Source organism: Aquarana catesbeiana, linkage group LG04, assembly GCF_042186555.1.
Source record: "Aquarana catesbeiana isolate 2022-GZ linkage group LG04, ASM4218655v1, whole genome shotgun sequence".
NCBI classification, from domain to species: Eukaryota; Metazoa; Chordata; class Amphibia; order Anura; family Ranidae; genus Aquarana; species Aquarana catesbeiana.
Window position 1 is genome coordinate 345,107,635 of NC_133327.1, and position 21,718 is coordinate 345,129,352.

Here is a 21,718-nt window from a genome sequence, read left to right on the forward strand (position 1 = left end):
AAGAGCGATATGCTTTGTTTATATTTCATGTCTGAGGTTTACAACAACAACTGTAATCTTTCATGCCGGTTGTGTGTTTCTGGTTTGGAAACCGTTAATTCAGTATAATTTCCAATGGCCTAACATTTTTAAGACCTTTTGTACTTCCCCAGTTGAAGACTGCTTTAAGTAAAACAAAAGTGTGCACTAACAAATTAATTTCCAACTAAGGGTTGGCCATATATTGTACCATTTTCTTGTACAGTTTTCCTTTAGATTTACCAAAACCATATAATAGGAGGTCATACCTAAACACTTCCAATTTGCATGCAATCAGGCAGGTCTTTGCACTACATAGTAGATAAAGGTAAAAGTAATGGACATTGAATAAGAATGTATGGCCAGCTTAACACTAAATAATGTATTGTGTTTTTGTATGCACAATGTGTGCATTGTATATCAACTTGCTCAGCAAGTGCACACTGAAGAAGCTTGTTAACGTTATGGGCTGTATTTGAAAAATAATAATCTGGAATCATTTGCTTTGTTAGTATTTTCCCAGGGTTAAAGTTATTTTATACTTTTACTGAATTTCTGAAGGTTAGATCTTTCGTATTATACTTTTTTTTTTTTTTTTTTTTTTTTTTTTTTTAGACCCACTCCAGTCATCACTTTGATCACCCAGAATGGCTTTCAGGAGCATCTACTATACTGTAAGTTTTTTTTTTTCTTTGTTAAGTAGGTGTGGTTGCTGTACAAAAATGGAGAATAACTGCAGCCTGTCTGGTAAAATAAAATAAAAAAAATACACTTTGTCATGAACACCCAGCATTTCCAGCTGTATTTTTTGCATTGTATTGGTTTTAAGTGGAGAGGAATGCTAGTGGACGTGTGGAAGAAAGGGGGTTATACTTTAATGATTCTTTTGGGTGTTCTACACCGGATGTGAATGAGCCGTTATTCAAAAACCCCATTTTACAAAACAATTCCCATAGCTGTCTTCTTTTGTATGTGTATTGTTTTATAAATATTCTATTTATTATGGATAGGATGAAAAAAATAATGCAAACAACATTTTTTAAATATTAAATTGAGTATTCACATTTTTCTCACCAGCCGGTGGAGCGCTATGGCCCATACACACGATCCGAAAATTGGACGAAAAATACTGGTTTCGATGCGATCGTACGATAATCTGATTGTTAGTACAGAGCTTTCGAGAGCCAATCACGACAGTTCATCCGATATTATCCGATGGGGCAAGCATGAAAATTTTTCTCGTATGATGCCACATTGTACGATTTTAGTTTAATCAGCAGTCTTCTGAAAACACAATACAAATACACTACAACACATGACATCACTTCCGTTTTTTGTTTTTTTTATTCTGTCATACGAGAATTTTCATAACCTTAGTAAACTCTCCATTTTTGATATGCAAAAAAAAAACGGACGATCTGTCGTCCGATTTTCGGATTGTGTGTACGGGCCATTGGGCACCTTTTCACAAGTTTTCCAGTTCATCCTTTACCTCCTGTTTTTAAAAGGCTGTAGCTCAGTAGCTGAATCTGCATTTACACACTTCAACCTCATTCACACAGTGTACTGATCCGTACACTCGGTACTCTTTTTATACCCAATCATGTTACTAAACTGTTGCAGATTAACCTAAGTAGTTGCAAAATGTTCCTCCAGCTCTTCTTTGTTAGTACCACTTACTTTGCCAGCTTTTTGTTGTCCTGTCCCAACTTTTTTGAGACATTTTGCTGCCATCTATTTCAAAATCGCCTGATTTTTTTTTGTCCTTAAAGCGGAGCTCCACTAAAAAGGGGAAGCTCTGTTTATTCGCACCCACCTCCACTGCCACATTTGGCACTTTTTGAGGGGGAGCGGGTACCTGGTTTTGACAGGTACCTGCTCCCACTTCTGGGTAAAATCGATCATCTACGATATTTCCAGCCCCTCCTTCCCCCCGCTGCCTTCTGGGACACACACAGGTCCTAGAAGATGGCGGGACCATTCAGAAAGTGCAGCGTGACTCACACATGCACAGTAGGAAACTGGCTTTCCCTTACTTACGATGCCGGCACCTGCACCCGAAGCCGACTGCCGCATCCACTTGGGGTGCCAATATCACGGGATCCCTGGACAGGTAAGTGTCCTTATATTAAGTCAGCAGCTGCAGTATTTTTTTTTTTTACAGACTGAAGCTCCACTTAAGCCCCGGGCTATTTGGCTGCCCAAAGACCAGAGCACTTTTTGCGATTCGGCACTGCGTCGCTTTAACTGACAATTGCGCGGTTGTTCGACGTGGCTTCCAAACAAAATTGCCGTCCTTTTTTCCCCCACAAATAGAGCTTTCTTTTTGGTTGTATTTGATCACCTCTGCGACAATTTTGAAAAAAATGCATTATTTTTTACTTTTTGCTGTAATAAATATCCCCAAAAAATATATAAAAAAACATTTTTATAAATATTCTATTTATTATGGATAGGATGAAAAAAATAATGCAAACAAAATTTTTTAAATATTAAATTGAGTATTCACGTTTTTCTCACCAGCCGGTGGAGCTCTATGGCCCATACACAAGGTTACTGACCGAATCCACCAGGTACTTCAGATGGAAGAAGTACATGAAAATGATAGAGACTATAGTTTATAAAATACATATATGTGAACACATTTAAAAATAATATTTAGGGTAACATACACTTTAAACCTTATGTCAAAAGTGTGGGTCAATGCACTAGAGCTTTTGGGGTGACCATTGAATGTTTTTCAGGTGGATTTATCCTGTTGACTTCCTTCCTAGGATTCTGTGTACTCAGAGATCCTAGTGACTCCTAAATTTTACTGTAAGCTGACAGATTCTTTTTCAACCTGTTTTTTAGATGATGTGGGCCTGCATATAGTGGCTTGCAAGGTATGCCAGTACCTGAAGTTGATCTGTGCTGTTCTGCCCCTACCTAGGGTCACTTAGGCCCCTTTCACACTGGGGAGGTTTGCAGGCGTTATTGCGCTAAAAATAGCGCCTGCAAACCGCCCCTAAACAGCCTCCGCTGTGTTTTCAGTGTGAAAGCCCGAGGGCTTTCACACTGAAGCGGTGCGCTGGCAGGAGAAGAAAAAATCTCCTGTCAGCCGCATCTTTGGAGCGGTGAAGGAGCGGTGTATTCACCGCTCCTAAACCGCTCCTGCCCGTTGAAATCAATGGGACAGCGCCGCTATACCGCGGTAATACCGCGGCTATAGCCGCGCTATACGAGGGGTTTTAACCCTTTTTCGGCCGCCAGCAGGGGATTAAAACTGCACCGTTAGCGGCCGAATACCGCGGTAAAACAGTGCTAAAAATAGCGCTGTTTTACCGCTGACGCCCCCTACCGCCCCAGTGTGAAAGGGGCCCTATAGTTTTTATATTGGTCGTTACTGTTATTATTTCTAGAAAATATAAAAAAATTGTCTTCTCTAAATAGACTCAGTCACCAACTTAAAAATTGCAGGTATAGGCTTGGAAAAATAAATTATTTTACATTTTTACTTGCTGTGTTTTTCCTTTGCGTAAATGATTGGTATTGGCTTGAAATGTGCCTTTGAACTTGCTAGAACATTTGTCTACCTGGAGCGTCAATTCCCTGGCAAATCACCTGCCTCCTTGTATGGCGTAGTTTTTTTTTTTTTTCTGAACAGCTGTCTCTGGGCTTTTGCATATCTACACCTTGGAGGCTTTTACTGTACAGGTAAATGACATATCTAAAATAATTGAAATGCACATATGTAGTTTTATGGGAACATTTTTCTTGAAATAAATGGTCTAGTGACAGGGTCTCTTTAAAAAAGATCTGCATTCTTTGAAAGTCTTCTAATCCAGTTACCAAATGCTTGGTCCTGAATACATAGCACATTTGTAAGCCGTGTGTTGCAAACTGTTCTGGCAATTAAGAAGTGCCATTTAACATTTTTTTTAAAATCCTGATTTTTTTCATCTTCTTTTTGCAGCTCTGTTGGAGGAGCTTGTTAACTGTGGACGTTTAAAGGGCACAGTGGTCGGCGGGAGACAGGATAAGGCTGTGTTTATTCCTGACATCTATGCCAGAACACAGAGCAATTGGATAGACGCATTTTTCAAGCAAAACGGTTACCTAGGTAACACACTTCTTTCTCTATGTTCAAGTAACAAGGAGGGCTTTGTCATTTCTTGTTTTTAGCTACATTAAGGTGATTTAGGAAATGCAGCTTCTGGCATGAAAAAGCTGGCTTTTTACTTATTGCTTTGAGATAGGCAATCATGCGTCTTTCTTGTTTTGCATGTTATTCAACATTTTGGCTTACCTTTTGTAGGCTTTGACTGAAATAAAAATGGAGGGGGAGAGGGAGATGGGCATAAAAACAGGAAGTTTTACTAATTGCAATGTATTCATTCTCGCATGATAAGAAGATTCAGTCAACCTTGTGATGAGTTGTTATAAATAAAACATCTACCAGTACAAACACGCTTTCATGAATCCTAATACAAAGGTAAAATAGTCTTTTTTTTTTTTTTCACATCCTAAACGCCAACAACATACTGCAAAGTACACAGAAAGTGAGTTGGTTCTGACATCTGATGGTAAGGAGCCAAGCGAAAATTATGTAGTGGATGCTTCCAGGCTGCACAACGGCAAACTTCAATGGTCAATGCAAGTATGCAGATAAAGAATTCTGACTCTGAATATTTGATCTGGATTAGTGACTTGGAAATTTTTTAAGCCACTAAATCAACACTGGACTAGGGCTACACTGACAATATTAATCTTTTGCTACTGAGATAGTTAACTTTTTTGCGGCCAGTCATCTGAACAGGCTAGAGCTATACTTGAGGTGTTAATTTACCAATACCGCTGTTAAAATGAATAGCTATTTAATCGTTAGGTGTAGCAAATAGTCACTAAGCAAGGTAAAAGTAAGAAAAAGCAGCTTACTAGTATGATGTCTATCTGACTAAATATCTATCTGTGTATTCATCTGGGCTCTAAAGTACATTAGTGGTCAGGTTATAGATGTTCAAACATTTACATTCTTAAAGTGGTTGTAAACCCACTTTGAAAAATAAAAACTAACACCTGCAAGACAAAGGCATAATGAGCTAGTATGCATAGCATACTAGCTCATTATGTAATACTCACCTGAGATCGAAGCCCTCGCTACGGTGCCCCTACACAGCACCAGCCGGCGACATCACTCCCGGGTATCGCGACTCTGGCGCTGTGATTGGCTGGAGCCGCGAAGATGTCACTCCCACACATGCGTGCGGGAGCTGCCGGTAATGCACACTCACTGAAGCAAACGACATGTACTTGTCATTGCTTCAGTTTGCTTCAATGCACATGTGCCGATGACGTCAGCACATGCAAATACAGGGGATATCTCCTAAACCGTGCAGGGTAGCTGTAGGTAAGCCTTATTATAGGCTTACCTGTAGCGAAAAGTGGTCCGTAAGGGTTAACAACCACTTTAACAAGCAGTAAATGGGCTTTAAAACAAGCCTTTATGAACCTCTGTTGCTAAAGTAATTCAATCTCAAAGTTTACAACATTCACAGCTGTTCCTGCACTCAGCAAGCTTACTGTTTAGGGACACTACCTCACTTGAGCCAAATAACCTACTGACACGTCTTTATACAATGGGAGGCAACCAGAGTACCCAGAGGAAATCCACAAAAGCACTGTGACAACATGCAAACTCGCAGACAGGAGAATTTACAGTGGGTAAAAAAAGTATTGAACACGTCAACATTTTTCTAGGTAAATATATTTCTAAAGGTGCTAATGACAAAAAAAGTATTGAACACGCTAACTGAAATTTATTTAATACATTGTACAAAATCCTTTGTTGGTAATGACAACTTCAAAAGACGCCTCCTGTATGAAGAAACTAGTCACATGCATTGCTCAGGTGTGAATTTGGCCCATTCTTCTACTCAAACAGTCTTCAAATCTTGAGGGTTCAATCTCCTATGAACTCTAATCTTTAGTTCTTTCCTTAGATTTTCTATTGGATTCAAGTCAGGTGATTAACTGGGCATTCTAGAAGCTTTTTTATTTTTTTCTTTGAAACAAATTGAGAGTTTCCTTGGCTTTGTGTTTGGGGTCATTATCTTGCTGAAATGTCCACCCTCATTTCATCTTCATCATCCTGGTAGATGGCAGCAGATTTTTATCAAGAATGTCTTGGTACATTTTTCCATTCATCTTTCCTTCAATGATATGATGTTTGCCAGTACCATATGCTGAAAAACAGCCCCATGATGTTCTCATTTCCAAGCGTCACTGTTGGTTACATAGTAGGTGAGGTTGAAAATAGACCATCAAGTCCAACCTATGTGATTATATGTCAGTATTACATTGTATATCCCCATATGTTGCGGTCGTTCAGGTCCTTATCTAACAGTTTTTTAAACTATTGATGCCCCCCGCTGCGACCGCCGCCTGTAGAAAGGAAATTCCACAGCCTTGCCGCTCTTACAGTAAAGAACCCTCTACGTAGTTTAAGGTTAAACCTCTTTTATTCTAATTTTAATGAGTGGCCACGTGCCCTGTTAAACTCTCTTCTGCAAAAAAGTTTTCTCCCTATTGTGGGGTCACCAGTATGGTATTTGTAAATTGAAATCATATCCCCTCTCAAGCGTCTCTTCTCCAGAGAGAATAAGTTCAGTGCTTGCAACCTTTCTGAATAACTAATGTCCTCCAGACCCTTTATTAGCTTTGTTGCCTTTCTTTTGTACTCTCTCCATTTCCGGTACATCCTTCCTGAGGACTGATGCCCAGAACTGGACAGCATACTCCAGGTGCGGCCGGACCAGAGTCTTGTAGCGTGGGAGAATTATCGCTTTATCCCTGGAGTTAATCCCTTTTTTAATGCATGCCAATATTCTGTTTGCTTTGTTAGCAGCAGCAACGGCATTGCATGCCATTACTGAGCCTATCATCTACTAGGACCCCCAGGTCCTTTTCCATCCTAGATTCCCCCAGAGGTTCCTCCCCCTAGTGTATAGATTGCATTCATATTTTTGCCACCCAAATGCATTATTTTACATTTTTCTACATTAAACCTAATTTGCCATGTAGTTGCCCACCCCATTAATTTGTTCAGATCTTACTGCAAGGTTTCAACATCCTGCAGAGAAGTTATTGCCCTGCTTAGCTTAGTATCGTCAGAAAATACAGAGATTTAACTTTACCCCATCCTCCAGGTCGTTTATGAACAAATTAAATATGATTGGTCCCAGCATAGAACAATGTACCCACCCCTGACCATTCCGAGTATTCCCCATTTATCACCACCCTCTGAACTCGCCCTTGAAGCCAGTTTTCAATCCATGTACTCACCCTATGGTCCATGCCAACTGACCTTATTTTGTACAGTAAACGTTTATGGGGAACTGTGTCAAAGGCTTTTGCAAAATCCAGATACACCACATCTACGGGCCTTCCTTTATCTAGATGGCAACTCACCTCCTCATAGAAGGTTAATAGATTGGTTTGGCAAGAACGATTCTTCATGAATCCATGCTGATTACTGCTAATGATACCGTTTTCATAAAATCTTGTAAATAGTCCCTTATCATCCCCTCCAAGAGCTTGCATACTATTGATATTAGGCTAACTGGCCTGTAATTCCCAGGGATGTATTTCGGGCCCTTTTTAATTATTGGTGCTACATTGGCTTTTCTCCAATCGGCTGGTACCATTCCAGTCAATAGACTGTCAGTAAAAATTAGGAACAATGGTCTGGCAATTACTTGACTGAGTTCCCTAAGTACCCTCGGGTGCAAGCCATCCGGTCCCGGTGATTTATTAATGTTAAGTTTCCCAAGTCTAATTCTGTCCTCTGTTAGCCATGAGGTTGCTTCCTGTGATGTGTCATGAGGATAAACACTGCGGTTTTGGTTACTGAAGCCCCCCCGATTCCCTCGTGAAGACTAAATTCAATACCTTCGCCATCTCCCCATCCTTTGTAACCAGATGTCCTTCCTCTTTCTTTATGGGGCCAATATGGTCTGTCCCCCCTTTTTTACTGTTTACATACTTAAAGTGACACTAAAGGTACGGGTTTAAAGAAAAAAACCAAACAAATCATACTTACCTCCACTGTGCAGCTCGTTTTGCACAGAGTGGCCCCAAACCTGCTCTTCTGGGGTTCCTCAGCAGCTCTCGCGGCTCCTCCCCACAGCAGATACCCCCCTGGGAGAAACGCTCTCCCGGGGGGGTTACCCTGCGGGCTTGCTCCCCGAGTCCAGCATTCTGGGTCCATAGACGCCGAATGCAGGACTCGGCCCCGCCCCCCGGCGGCCACGTCATTGGATTTAATTGACAGCAGCGGGAGCCGATGGCTGCGCTGCTATCAATCTATCCAATCAAGAGCCGAGAACCCTGGGCAGAGAGAGAGCGCGTCCCTGTGGGACAAGTTTGCGGTATCAGTTAAGTAAAACGGGGGGGCTTGGGGGCTGGTCACTGACAGATGTTTTTTCACCTTAATGCATAGGATGCATTAAGGTGAAAAAACACGAACCTTTACAACCCCTTTAAAGAATTATTTGTGATTTTTTTTTTTTGCTCTCCTCCGCTATGTGTTATTCGTGTTCTGTCTTAGTGGCCCTAATTGCACCCTACATTTCTTGTTGCATTTTTTTTATATAGTTTGAATGCTGATGATGATCCCTCAACCTTGTATTTTCTGAAGGCATTCTCTTTTGCTTTTATATGCATTTTTTCATTGGCGTTAAGCCATCCAGGATTTTTGTTCGCCCTTTTAAATTTATTACCCATTGGGATGCACTGGCTAATGCCGTTATTTAAAATGCTCTTAAAGCGAACCCATCTCTCCTCCGTGTTCTTTGTTCCTAAGATTTTATCCCAATTTATATCTTTTAGCAAGGTTCGTAGTTTAGGGAAGTTGGTTCTTTTAAAAATCCATTGTTTTTGTATTTCCCTTATGTTTCCTATTTGTGTGATTTATACTGAAGCCAATTGTCCTGTGAGCGCTGTAAATTTCCCCGTATTTCCACACCCATGATCAGGTCTGTATTGTTGGTAATCAGTAGATCTAGTAACGCTTAATTTCTAGTTGGTGCGTTTACCGTCTGACCCATGAAATTGTCCTGCAAGACATTTAGGAACTGGCGAGCCTTAGACGAATGTGTGGTTCCCTCCGCCCAGTCTATGTCTGGATAATTAAAATCCCCCATTATGATGACACTTCTCATCCTTGCTGCTAATTCAAATTGTGATGGGAGGTCCGCCCCCCTCCTCCCTCAGGTTAGGGGGCCTATAGCATACTCCCGGTATTATTTTCCCCTTAGCTTCATCCCTTTGGAGCTCTACCCATAAGGATTCCACCTCCTCCCTAGCTCCCTTAGTGATTTCATCTCTCACATTTACTTGTACATTATTTATGATATACAGGCATACCCCTCCCCCTTTTTTACCCTCTCTATCCCTGCGATAAATGGTATACCCTTGAATGGTTGCCAGCCAATCATGAGAGCTGTTGAACCAAGTCTCTGAAATTCCCACAAAATCCAAATCCTCCTCGTACAATAGTATCTCTAATCCACCCGTCTTGTCCGGTGAACATGCCACGTAGTTTAGACCAGTTGCATACTATCCTCTTATTGGGTTGTTATGGAATTATTTCTGATTGGGACTCTAAAACAAACGTTAATGCTGCAGCTGCAGGAACAGATTCACAGGATGCAATCACTGTGTTTAAAATATCCGTTCAGTGTCAAAATTTATTATTACATGTTATTTTATACATAGATAAGAAAGGGGTGGTGTGAGGTGTTATTAAAAGCTAACAAATATAAATATATTATTAAAAGCTTGCGAATAGGAGGGGGGAGTAGAGACAGAGAGAGAGCTTCTAGCAGAAGATGTCTGTGTATTAGGTGAAGGTTACAGAACACATTTCAATAGTATGAACAAAATTGAGTCTCTTGTGCGTAAATGAACAATACAGTGAATGTCCATGTCATTTCCCTCCTTTTGTTTATTTGACACCATTCTTCTCCGCATTACATTCTGCCGATTGCTGGTAACTCCGGTTACATTGGCGCAGAGAGACGGTGTCCTGTTCAGCTCTCTCCTAGTTTTCTCACAATAATGGGTTCATCAGGGCTGATGGACCATTTGTTGGTACAGCGGGTAGTCACACAGAGACATAGCCTGATGAGGAAGTAAATAAAAAATATTAGAAATAGGAACATCACAATGTAAGTGACTAGTTTCTGTAACCATGTTGCTATGCCATATAAAAAGTCACCAAAACCTCCTAAAACCTTAAAGGGGTTCCATCCATCTTTAGCAATATCTCTGGCCTTATTCTGTAGTTCTCTTATCTTAGCAAGATGCCCTTTAATAATGTCCTCATTATCAGAAATGTATATACAACAGTCAGTGTGAAATACCTTACACATCCCACGTTTAGCTGCAGTGAGATAATTTAGCGTTAATCCGTGCTCTGAAACTACTTTTTTAAGCTGAGCCATTTCTTCACTTAATAAACCTATATCAGTGGTAGTAAGGTTTATAATCTACAATTCTAGTCTAATTATTTATTCTTTTCATTGCTTCAATCCTGTCCAGGAAGGGAATCATGACCATGTCATGTCACCTTCAGTCAGGGGCGTTGCTAGGTGGCAAAAAGACCAGGGGCTTCAGCCCGAAGTCCAAGGCCGGCACGGGGGAGGGGGCCTCTAGTGGTGCTGGGTTTTTTGGTTGGGCGGAGGGGTTGTGTGGTTGTGTGGCGGGGGGTAAGCTCACATGCTGACCACTAAACTGACCTACCTACCTGATATACACTGACCTACATACACTGACCTACCAGACCGTCATACATTGACCTACCCGAGATACACTGACCTACCCGACACACACTGACATACCTGACGGTCATACGCTGACCTACCCACATACACTGACCTACCCGACATACACTGACCTACCCGACATACACTGACCTACCTGACACACACTGACCTACCTGACCTACATACACTGACCTACCCGACATACACTGACCTACCCGACACACACTGACCTACCCGACCTACATACACTGACCTACCCGACATACACTGACCTACCCGACACACACTGACCTACCCGACACACACTGACCTACCTGACATACACTGACCTATCTGACACACACTGACCTACCTCACCTACATACACTGACCTACCTGACCCACACTGACCTACACACACCTACCTAACAGTCATACACTGACCTACCTAACTGTCATACACTGACCTACCTGACTGACGCACACTGACCTACCTGACATACACTGACCTACATACACTGATCTACCCAACACACACTGACCTACCCGACACACACTGACCTACCTGACCGTCATACACTGACCTACCCGACCGTCATACACTGACCTACCCAACACACACTGACCTACCTGACCATCATACACTGACTTACCCGACACACACTTACCTACCTGACACACACTTACCTACCTGACACACACTTACCTACCTGACACACACTGACCTACCCGACACACACTGACCAACCTGACCTACATACACTGACCTACCTGACATACACTGACCTACATACACTGACCTACCCGACACACACTGACCTACCCGACCGTCATACACTGACCTACCCGACATACACTGACCTACCCGACACACACTGACCTACCTGACCTACATACACTGACCTATCCGACTGACCCACACTGACCTACCTGACCCACACTGACCTATATACACTGACCTACCTGACGTACACTGACTTACCTGACATACACTGACTTACCTGACATACACTGACCTACCTGACCCACACTGACCTACCTGACCCACACTGACCTACCTGACCCACACTGACCTACCTGACCCACACTGACCTACATACACTGACTTGGTACCTGACATACACACACTGACTGACCTACCTGACCAGAAGGAAACAGACTTCAGACTTCATGTGTCCAGGTCCTGCAGCAGCAGCTCAGCCGTGGTGCTGGTGTGTGAGGCAGCCAGAGTAGAGGAGGAGAGCCGCCCGCCCGAGCGCTGATCAATCCCGCCTTCTTCCTGTTCCAGTCACAGCACGCTGATAGGTGGAGTGCAGGCTCTGGGAGACGCTGGGGATGCTGCTCAGGGTGGCGGTGTCTTCTCTCTCTCCCTCCTGGGCTCTTCCCGGCTGCATTCTGGACCGGGACAAGAGACTCGGGGCTATTGGCCCCAGGCTCGGGGCTGTAGCCCCAATAGCCACCCCCTGACGACGCCTCTGCCTTCAGTGAACAGCTCTCTTTTGAACACTAAAGGGTATTCTGGACTTTGATCTGGTCGCACTGTATCTTTGCGAACAGCCAAAGCATGTTCCCAATATAACATGTACCTGTAACATTAGTAGGAAGCCAGGCGTAAGCTTTATTTCCACATATATAATATAACCCTCTATGTATGGATGGTATACCTGCTCCTAAAAAACGGGAAGAAATAATATGGAATCTCAGGTAACCGATATTTTCACATATTGGGAACTGTGAGCAATTTGTACTATAAAGGGTTCTATTTAGTTCTGGATCTGGGATATAATAATATTGACCATAGTTTCCTCCATAAACTGTAATCTTTGCTCCGGTGCAATCTGAATTGCCCAACCGTGTACATTTAGTGTTAAACGGGCATGTAATGTTTAAACAAATCTGTGGAGTGTCTATTGGTTTTGAAACCATCAAAGGTACTGATCTGTGCTCATTAGCTGTGGAGACTATGTATGAGCCATTTATTCTGCTCCTGTTTAGATCAGTGAAATTGAGAGGCATTGCTATCCTGGGTATTGTTCCTGTTTGGGGATGTAAGTCAGAACACACCCAGCAGTTACTAGCATTGCTATGGGTTGCATACAGTTTTAACATTTGGATGAAAGGGTTATTTTTCCATGTCTCAGTTCTCACAAACAACAAAAAGAAACATTATCATAATTTTTTCAAAGGATATCATCACTTCAGGATTTTCTTGCAGTGACTGGCGTGAATCCAGGTGGGCTTTCCTTCCAACTTGACAGCGGAACCGGTTGTCAAAAGCACCAAATGTGGTCTGTCAAATTTTGGTTCTAGTGGCTTTCTGACGTGTCGCTTGACCACCACCCAGTCACCTGGTTGGATTCTTTGAATACCTTAAACAGAATCTGGGTTGCGGATAGATTTATAAACACCTTCATGTATTTTATTCAATGTTCTTTGCAAAATCTGAACATATTCTAACAGACTAGAGTCAGAAGCCTGCAACTGTTGGGGAAAATATAGCCCTGTTTTGGGTGGCCCTCCAAATAAAATTGCATAGGGGGACAGCCATGTGGTTGTTTAGGAGTAGTTCGTACAGAATATAGGGCTAATGGCAAAGCTTCCACCCATCCTTTTCCTGTATCTGCTTTAATTTTTACACATCTGTTTTTCAAAATTCCATTAAGTCTCTCAACTTTACCACTACTTTGTGGATGATAAGGTGTATGGAAAGCTTGCTGTATGTGAAGAGATGCCATTACCTCTGTGGGTGTTTTCAGAAATGTCGCCCCTTACCCCCTTGTTGAGGGGCTGCAGAATGAGTTCCTCACACCTGCTCCTTTGCTCACTGGCAATCTGCCTTAACCACTTAAGGACCGAGCCTCTTTCTGAGATTTGTTGTTTACAAGTTAAAAACTGTTTTTTTACTTCCCCAGTAAAATGGGTTCCTCTGTCACTCTCAAAAGTTTCAGGAACTCCATATCTACAAACTATTTCATTCAAAATTTTCTTTGCTGTTGTTTTTGCATTTGCTTTAGCTACTGGCCAGCACTCAGGCCAACCTGAAAACATGTCAGCACACACTAGAGCGTACTCATAGGTGCTTATTCTGGGCACCTGAATGTAGTTTATTTAAATTCTTTGGAAAGGGAAATCTGGCTGAGGAGAATGCTTTTGGGAAACATGGACAGGCCTCCCTGCATTGTACAGAGCAAAAGTGAGACATGAAGCACAAAACCTGGCTGCAAATGCACTAAATCCAGGTGCTATCCAATAGCAGTCAGTAAGTGCCACCATCGCACCCTCAGCAAAATGACTGACGCCATGTGCCAGTTGTGCTAAAACTGGGTACAAACTCCTGGGTAGACACCTCCTGTTGTCAGCACTCCACAGGCCCTGCTGATTTTGGGTAGCATTACATTTGATCCACTTATCCTTCTCTTCATCAGGGGCCCATTTTTGCAACTGAATTAAGGTTTCTACATCCCACTGCTCTTGATGAGGCGAATCTGTCCCTGCTACCTGGGCGACCCCTACAGTGGGTTTGATTCCAAATGCCATAAGGGCAGCATCCTTTGCCTCTTGGTCCGCTAAAGCATTTCCTCTGGCTGTCATGTAATTTCCCCTTCCATGTCCTTTTACCTTCAAGATGGCAACTTCTGCTGGTTTCTGAAAGGCCTTAAATAGCCACTCTGAGTTTTGCATGTCTCACTGGCTTCCCTGTACTAGTCAGGAAGTTCCGTGCTTTCCAAATAGTCCCAAAATCGTGAGCTATTCCAAATGCATATCTGCTGTCAGTGTAAACGTTTCCCCTTTGATTCTCTAGGAGATGACATGCTTTGACTACAACACACAACTCCGCTTCCTGTGTTGACATCTGGGGTATCAATGCTTCCTGATGTAAAATGGTGTCTGTAGTGGTTACAGCAAACCCTGTGTGTGGCTAACCATCATCAGTGTAAAATCTGGAACCATCTACGAATAAGTGTGTGTCACAATCTGATAAAGGCTCATCTTTTGCTGGTGTGACAGGCCCTTTCTACCTCCATCAGGGCCATACAATCATGAGAAAAACTCTCAGGTTCTACATCAGTACCATTTGTTGCATCCTCCTCATCAATTATAGGACGAGGAGTAGCCGGATTTAAAGTAACACATTGTTTGATTGTTAAATTCGATGGAGCAAAAAGAGCAGACTGATACTTGTCAAATCTACTGGCAGACACGTCTGGTATTTACTTGATTCATGATTTCCTGTACTGTATGTGGCACATACAGGATCAGAGCAGAATCTAGTACAAGCTCAGTTACTTTGTCTCGCAGCAAAATGCAGGCTGCTATGGCTCGCATACAACTGGGGGAGCCTTTGATGACAGGGTCTAATGAGGCTGATACATACATCACAGGCCTCTGTTTGTCTCCATGTAGCTGGGTGAGTACACCTGCAGCAAATCCATTGACTTCATGACAGAACAATGAGAAAGTCTTAGTATAGTCAGGAAGTCCAATGGCGGGAGCTTCAGACAAAATTTTAATAAGCTCCTTCATCTGCAATTCATTGTCTCGTGAGTTTTAAAGGGTTTCTAGTGGTAGCCTCATATAGAGGAGCCATAAGTTTTGATGCATTTGGAATCCAGTCCATACAACATCCCACTAACGCCAGGAAGGCACGTAGTTGCCGTACATTTCTTGGCTTTTCAAACTTTTGTAGAGTTTTAACCCAATCTGGGGTTAGGTGACGGATTCCATGTGAAATGCAGTGACCCAGGAAGATCACTTTCTCTTGGCAGTATTGTAGTTTATCTTTGATAACTTTTTTGTTACTGTTATAGAGAAACATGAGAAGGCTTACTGTTTCTCTGCTACAAATGTCCTTTGTATCAGAACAAATAAGTAAATCGTCTATGTACTGAAGCAAAACTGTGTTTGGGTGTGAAGGGGACCATTGGTCCAGTACTTTCTTTAAAGCAGTATTATATTCAGAGGGGCTACTCACACAGTCTTGGGGCAATCTTGTCCATGCTAACTTTTGGGCATCACGGGTAGATGAAAAAAGGTGCCAGCAATCGGTGCAGGGGCACAGAAAATAAAGCATTTGCAAGATCAGTCACTGTAAAGCAGGTGCTGGAGGCAGGTATTCCACTTAGTAAAGTGCAGGGATTGGGCATGATTGGGGTATCTGCCTCAATTGTTAATGGCTCTCAAATCATGCGGTATGTCACCTGCCCACCCTTCTTGTCTGGCTTCTTTGCAATTGGGAACAGGGGTGTATTGGCTTGGGACTTAATTGATACAACAACCCGTGCTGCTTTCAGTTGAGTGATTTGATCCTTTAGCCCCTCAGTCTGAGCAATACTCAGTAGGTACTGTTTAATCTGTGGGAGATGGGCTCCTGGTTTAATTTTTATCATGACTGGGGTGCAATCCAGCAGACCTACATCATATTTGCTGGTGGCCCATAAATCGTCAGGAATCACTTTCAATTCTGGTGGAAATGGCGGAGTGGAGTCTTGGATTAAAAATACTCCATAGGCAGAATTTAAAACTTCTCCTGACAGACTACTGACCACTTGGACTCCTGTAGGAATATAGTCTGTTTGCTAAAATTTGGTTCAAATTTCAACTCTCAACAAATTTCAAATGTCAACTCCCAAAAGATTGATAGAAACTGTGTCTGAAACTAACATTTTAGTGACAATTTCTGTTTGCTTTCCTAGCCTGAGTGGCTTGGACTCAACCAAATCAGTAGAGGTCTTGGTTAGGCCAACACCAGAGATAACATTTGTAGACAATAATCCTGGAGGTAAGTCCTCTATATTAAAAACACTTCGGCTAGTACCAGTGTCTATTAAACAGGTTAATTCTGTTTCTTCTCCAGGATAGGGGAGTTCTTGTAAAAATACTTTTACTCTGGCCTCGGGACCATTGTCTCCCCTATTTAACATGATTGATACTGACATGCCATTTTCCTATGCCTGATCCACTGCTTTTGGCAGAGAACTGGGATCAGCATGAGGTGTCTCTAAGCTCCTTTCCAGTCTATGGTCAGGAAGATGGCAGAATTTGGCTATGTGTCCTTCCCCATTACAATTGTAGCATATAATTGGTCCCCTATTGCCATGATTTCTGAAATTGCCTTTGCCTCTGCCTCCTTCCTTTTCCTCTCTGCTTCCCCATGTACATTACCATGGGTTTGCTGTCTTTTGTGGTTAATCCTGTTTTCTATGGATAACAGGATAGGCAGGAGGTCTCCAATAGACATATTGCCTGCCTCAGGCCTTTCTGTGAACTTTTCTTTCAACTGGGGTATTAAACCATCAAGAAACCTTTGTTTCACCACTTGTAGATGGACTTGCAGTTTCTCACCTCTTCTCTTCCTCTATTTTACGGCCTGCTTCCTCAGCCATATCGCTTAACCGCCTCCAATAAGCCCCTGCTGCTTCCTCTTTCCCTTGCTTAGCATTCATAAATTCAGCATGTCTGCTTGGCCATATATTTGGGGCAATTTTTCCTTCAATTTCTCACAAACCTCCTGTCCACTAACCATCTTATCTAGATTTTTGATGTCTACGCCACATTCTTTAAGTATATAACCAGACATGTTGCTTCCCACTACTTTAATAAGAAGCTGATGAATGTCAGTAGCAGAAGCCTCATATGCTTCCTGTGCAGCACTAAGTTTGCAAACCCAATTGGATTCTTTCTAGGATCTCCCAATCCCTCTAATATGGCTCTCATTTCTTGGGGGCAAAAAGGTACATGCCATTTAATTTGAGACTTGCTGTCAACAGCATTACCTTCAAAAACGAATTGGGTTCTGACAGGATAAACTGCAACAGATTGCTCTGTGACCGTGGCAGAAGGGGTGGCGTCTCCCTTCCTTCTCTCTTCATCTTGCTGCCACAATTTGGAAATTATGGTTTGCTCCGGAAGTTCAGACTCTTTCTCTGGCCAAAGCTTTAAGTTCAGAGAGATCTAGTTTTGCATATGTGGCTTTTGATTTATGCCAATCATCTGTTTTTAGGATACGAGCCAAAAACCCTCTTTGTAGGTTGATATGGGGTTGTTAAACCTCTGCTCTCTACTATATTGCCCAGCTCATCTTATGTGTGTTCCATGTAATCTAATTCTTGTGCTTTTGTGGGTAGACCCCTTAAAGCCAAACTGGCAGCCACATAAGGTGGGGGGTCCTTCTCTACAGAGTCTTCTGGCCAATCATAGTAAATTTAGGCAGTACTTTTATTAAACATCTCCGTCAAGCCAGTTTGATTTACTACTTTACTTTAGCTTCTGTCTCCCATGTGCAAGCTATTCTCCACGTTCTTTCACTGAACAGCAGTGGGCCATAATCGTGCAGAAAAGTTTGCCATACTTGTAAATCAAAAGTCACTTCAGATTTTTAAATATTTAGCTGTTCCCTTTGTCCATTCTACCCATTTATCTAGGGGCTTAGTATAGGCGGAACCATACCTTCGGTTCATGTACTCTCTAGTGCTCATCTTACGCTAGACATTTTCTGAAGGCCTCTTGCCCTTCATTCCCTTATTTAATTTAATGCCCATAATGACTGGCCAGTCTTCTCTACTTGTGCCTATACCTTCTTGCCTCTAAAACAAATAGTACAGCAAATCTGCAGATTTACAAGAATAGTCTCCACTTACCTATGTGGATAGAAGGGGTTTATGACAATAGACAAAACACTCATTAAGAGACCCTCCTCGTCTCTTCCCTTCTCTGAGTTTTATCTGACCCGGAGCGCCCAGAAGGAGTCAACACAGGGAACTGCAGAGGATTTTCCCTATCCACACACAGTACAACTTGTGAAGGGGGACACAAACACATTCACACACACACGTTACCCAACCAGAAAGGTCCGAGAGTGGTCTGGTTTCCTTGAGACTGACAGATAGGATACATAGGAAAGGCAGAAATATAGCAAGCTTAAGGACAGCTTACCTAGCCAGCATTTAGAGGTCTGCATTCCCAATGAAAGCACGGTTCCTTCTGGAGACTCTGCCAAACTCCTGGCTGGCTCGCCAAAACTGTTATGGAATTATTTCTGATTGGGACTCTAAAACAAAAGTTAATACTGCAGCCGCAGGAACAGATTAAAATGACGCCATCACTGTGTTTAAAATATCAGTTCAGTGTCAAAATTTATTATTACATGTTATTTTATTCATAGATAAGAAAGGGGTGGTGTGAGATGTTGTTAAAAACTAACAAATAGAAGGTTACAGAACACATTTCAACAGTACGAACAAAATTGAGTCTCTTGTGCTTAAATGAACAATACAGTGAATGTCCATGTCAGGTGTTCCGAGATTGCAACTAGGACTTGTTACTATACTTACCTTGGGTTTATGTGCTTTAGTCAACCTACCACTAATGCCCCCAATACTACCATGTGGACTATGTTCCCACTGACTGTCTCTACCTCTGGACCCTCCCCTCCGTTGCCTAGTTTAAAAACCCCTCTAACTTTTTGCCCATCTTTACTCCCAGCACATCTGCATCCTCCTCATTTAGTCCGTCCCTTCTATAGTATTGGTGACCAACTGAGAAGTTGGCCCAGTCCTCCAGGAACACATACCCCTCCTTATTACACCAGCGCCTCAGCCACTTGTTTACTTCCCTAATCTCCCTCTGCCTTTCTGGTGTGGCTCCATGTACTGGTAGTATTCCTGAGAATACTACCTTGGAGGTCCTTTTCCTCAATTTAGCTCCCAAGTCCCAAAAATCGTTCCTTAGGACAGTGGTCATCAACCCTGTCCTCAGGGCCCACTAACAGGCCAGGTTTTATGTATTACCTTGGGGAGATACAGACTAGAATACTGCAATTACTGAGCAGCAAATTATATCACCTGTGATGTATTTCAGTTATCTTGCAAACCTGGCCTGTTAGGGGTTGATGACCACTGCCTTAGGACACTCCATCTGCCTCTGACTTTGTCATTGGTGCCAACGTGCACCATGACAGCCGGGTCTTCCCCAGCCCCTCTAAGTAATCTGTCCGCCAGATCCGTGATGTGCCAAACCCGAGCGTCAGGTAGACAGCATACAGTTCGGCGCTTCAGGTCTTTGTCACAGATTGCCCTCTCTGCCCTTCTAAGAACTGAGTCCCCTACCACCAGAAACTGTCTATCCTTTCCCTTTGCTTCCCCCCCACTCTCACTGTAGGAGTTCTTCCCCTGGCAGCTAGGAGAGTCCCTCAGCTCCAGCAGTGCTGGTCCCTGACTGGTTTCATCAATGTCACTCAATGGAGCATACTTATTGGGATGCTCCAGCCCAGGATTGGCCTCCCTGGCACTTCCCCGTCTATTCTTCCTGACTCCTGACTGTCACCCATCTCCTCTCTTTTCTGGTGCCTGCACCTCTTTGTCTCCACCCGCCTCTATGCTGGCCCCTGCTGGCAGCTGCAGGGTATGTTCCCGGCTCTCCTTTAGTATGGAGGGTCTTCTTAGTGCTGACAGTTGCTTCCCTAGATTCAGAACCTGGGCTTCCAGGGAAACAATGTGCTTACATTTTGCACAGCCGTATTCTTCCTCGATCAAATAATCAAGGAACACATACATGCCGCAAGATGTACACCGAGTCACATCTCCACACCCGCCGGGCTTCATACCTACCAATTATTTAATGAGGATTGGGATTATACCCTGTCCAAATTACCTAACAACTAGCTTTCTGACACTACTGCTCAACAATACAATACACAGGTACTCAATAAGACTCAGTACACAGGTACTCGCAGACTAACGTGCACTCGCAGACCCACGTGCACTCACAATACACAAGTATACACAATACACAGGTACTAACGATCCACAAACTACTCAGACAACACTCAGGTACTCACACTGCATTGACACTACCCGAAGGAAAGCCTGTCTTGTGGACTACCGCGGTATAAAAATTCACTTGCATGCCTGCTAAAAATAGGAAAACATTCTTTAGTGTAATGCACAAATGCCTGCCAGAGCCCTAACTCGCCTAAACCCTCATCTTTAATAAATATATATATATATACATACATATATATATATATATATATATATATATATATATATATATATATATATATATATTATTTCTATTATTCTATTACCATGAATTGTATGCCTGGTTGCATCAATGAACAATGTAACCACAAAATATATCCAGAAAAACGCATTTCAAAAAAGTTATAAATTGATTTGCATTTTAATAAGTGAAATAAGTATTTGCCACTTCGCAAAACATGACTTTGTACTTGGTGCAAGAACCCTTGTTGGCAATCACAGAGGTCAGACGTATCTTGTAGTTGGCCACCAGGTTTGCACACATCTCGGGAGGGATTTTGTCCACTTCTCTTTGCAGATCCTCCCCAAGTCATTAAGGTTTTGCAGCTGACGTTTGGTAACTCGAGCCTTCAGCTCCCTCCACATATTTTCTATGGGATTAAGGTCTGGAGATTGGCTAGGCCACTCCAGAACCTTAATGTGCTTCTTGAGCCACTCCTTTGTTGCCTTGGCCATGTGTTTTGGGTCATTGTCATGCTGGAATACCCATCCACGACCCATTTTCAATGCCCTGGCTGAGGGAAGAACATTCTCACCCAAGATTTGACGGTACATGGCCCGTCCATCGTCCCTTTGATAAAGTGAAGTTGTCCTGTCCCCTTTGCAGAAAAACACCCCCAAAGCATAACGTTTCCGTGCTGAACGGTGGGGATAGTGTTTCCTGGGGTCATATGTAGCATTCTTCCTCCAAACACAGAGAGTTAAGTTGATGCCAAAGAGCTCAATTTTGGTCTTATCTGACCACAACACTTTCAGCCATTTCTCCTCTGAATCATTCAGATGTTCATTAGCAAACTTCAGACAGTCCTGCACATGTGCTTTCTTGAGCAGGGGACCTTGCAGGCACTGCAGGATTTCAGTCCTTCACGGCGTAGTGTG

The 21,718-nt window shown here is 42.8% G+C and overlaps 1 protein-coding gene across 1 annotated transcript in view; it reads left to right on the forward strand.

The window, feature by feature from the left end:
- The window catches only part of UFL1 (UFM1 specific ligase 1), a 121,193-nt gene that overhangs the window by 33,608 nt on the left and 65,867 nt on the right, over positions 1 to 21,718 (forward strand). The window contains exons 7-8 of the mRNA XM_073626964.1: positions 634 to 692; positions 3,974 to 4,120. Coding sequence (XP_073483065.1) covers positions 634 to 692; positions 3,974 to 4,120 — 206 coding nt within the window. The remainder of the gene's footprint in view (positions 1 to 633; positions 693 to 3,973; positions 4,121 to 21,718) is intronic.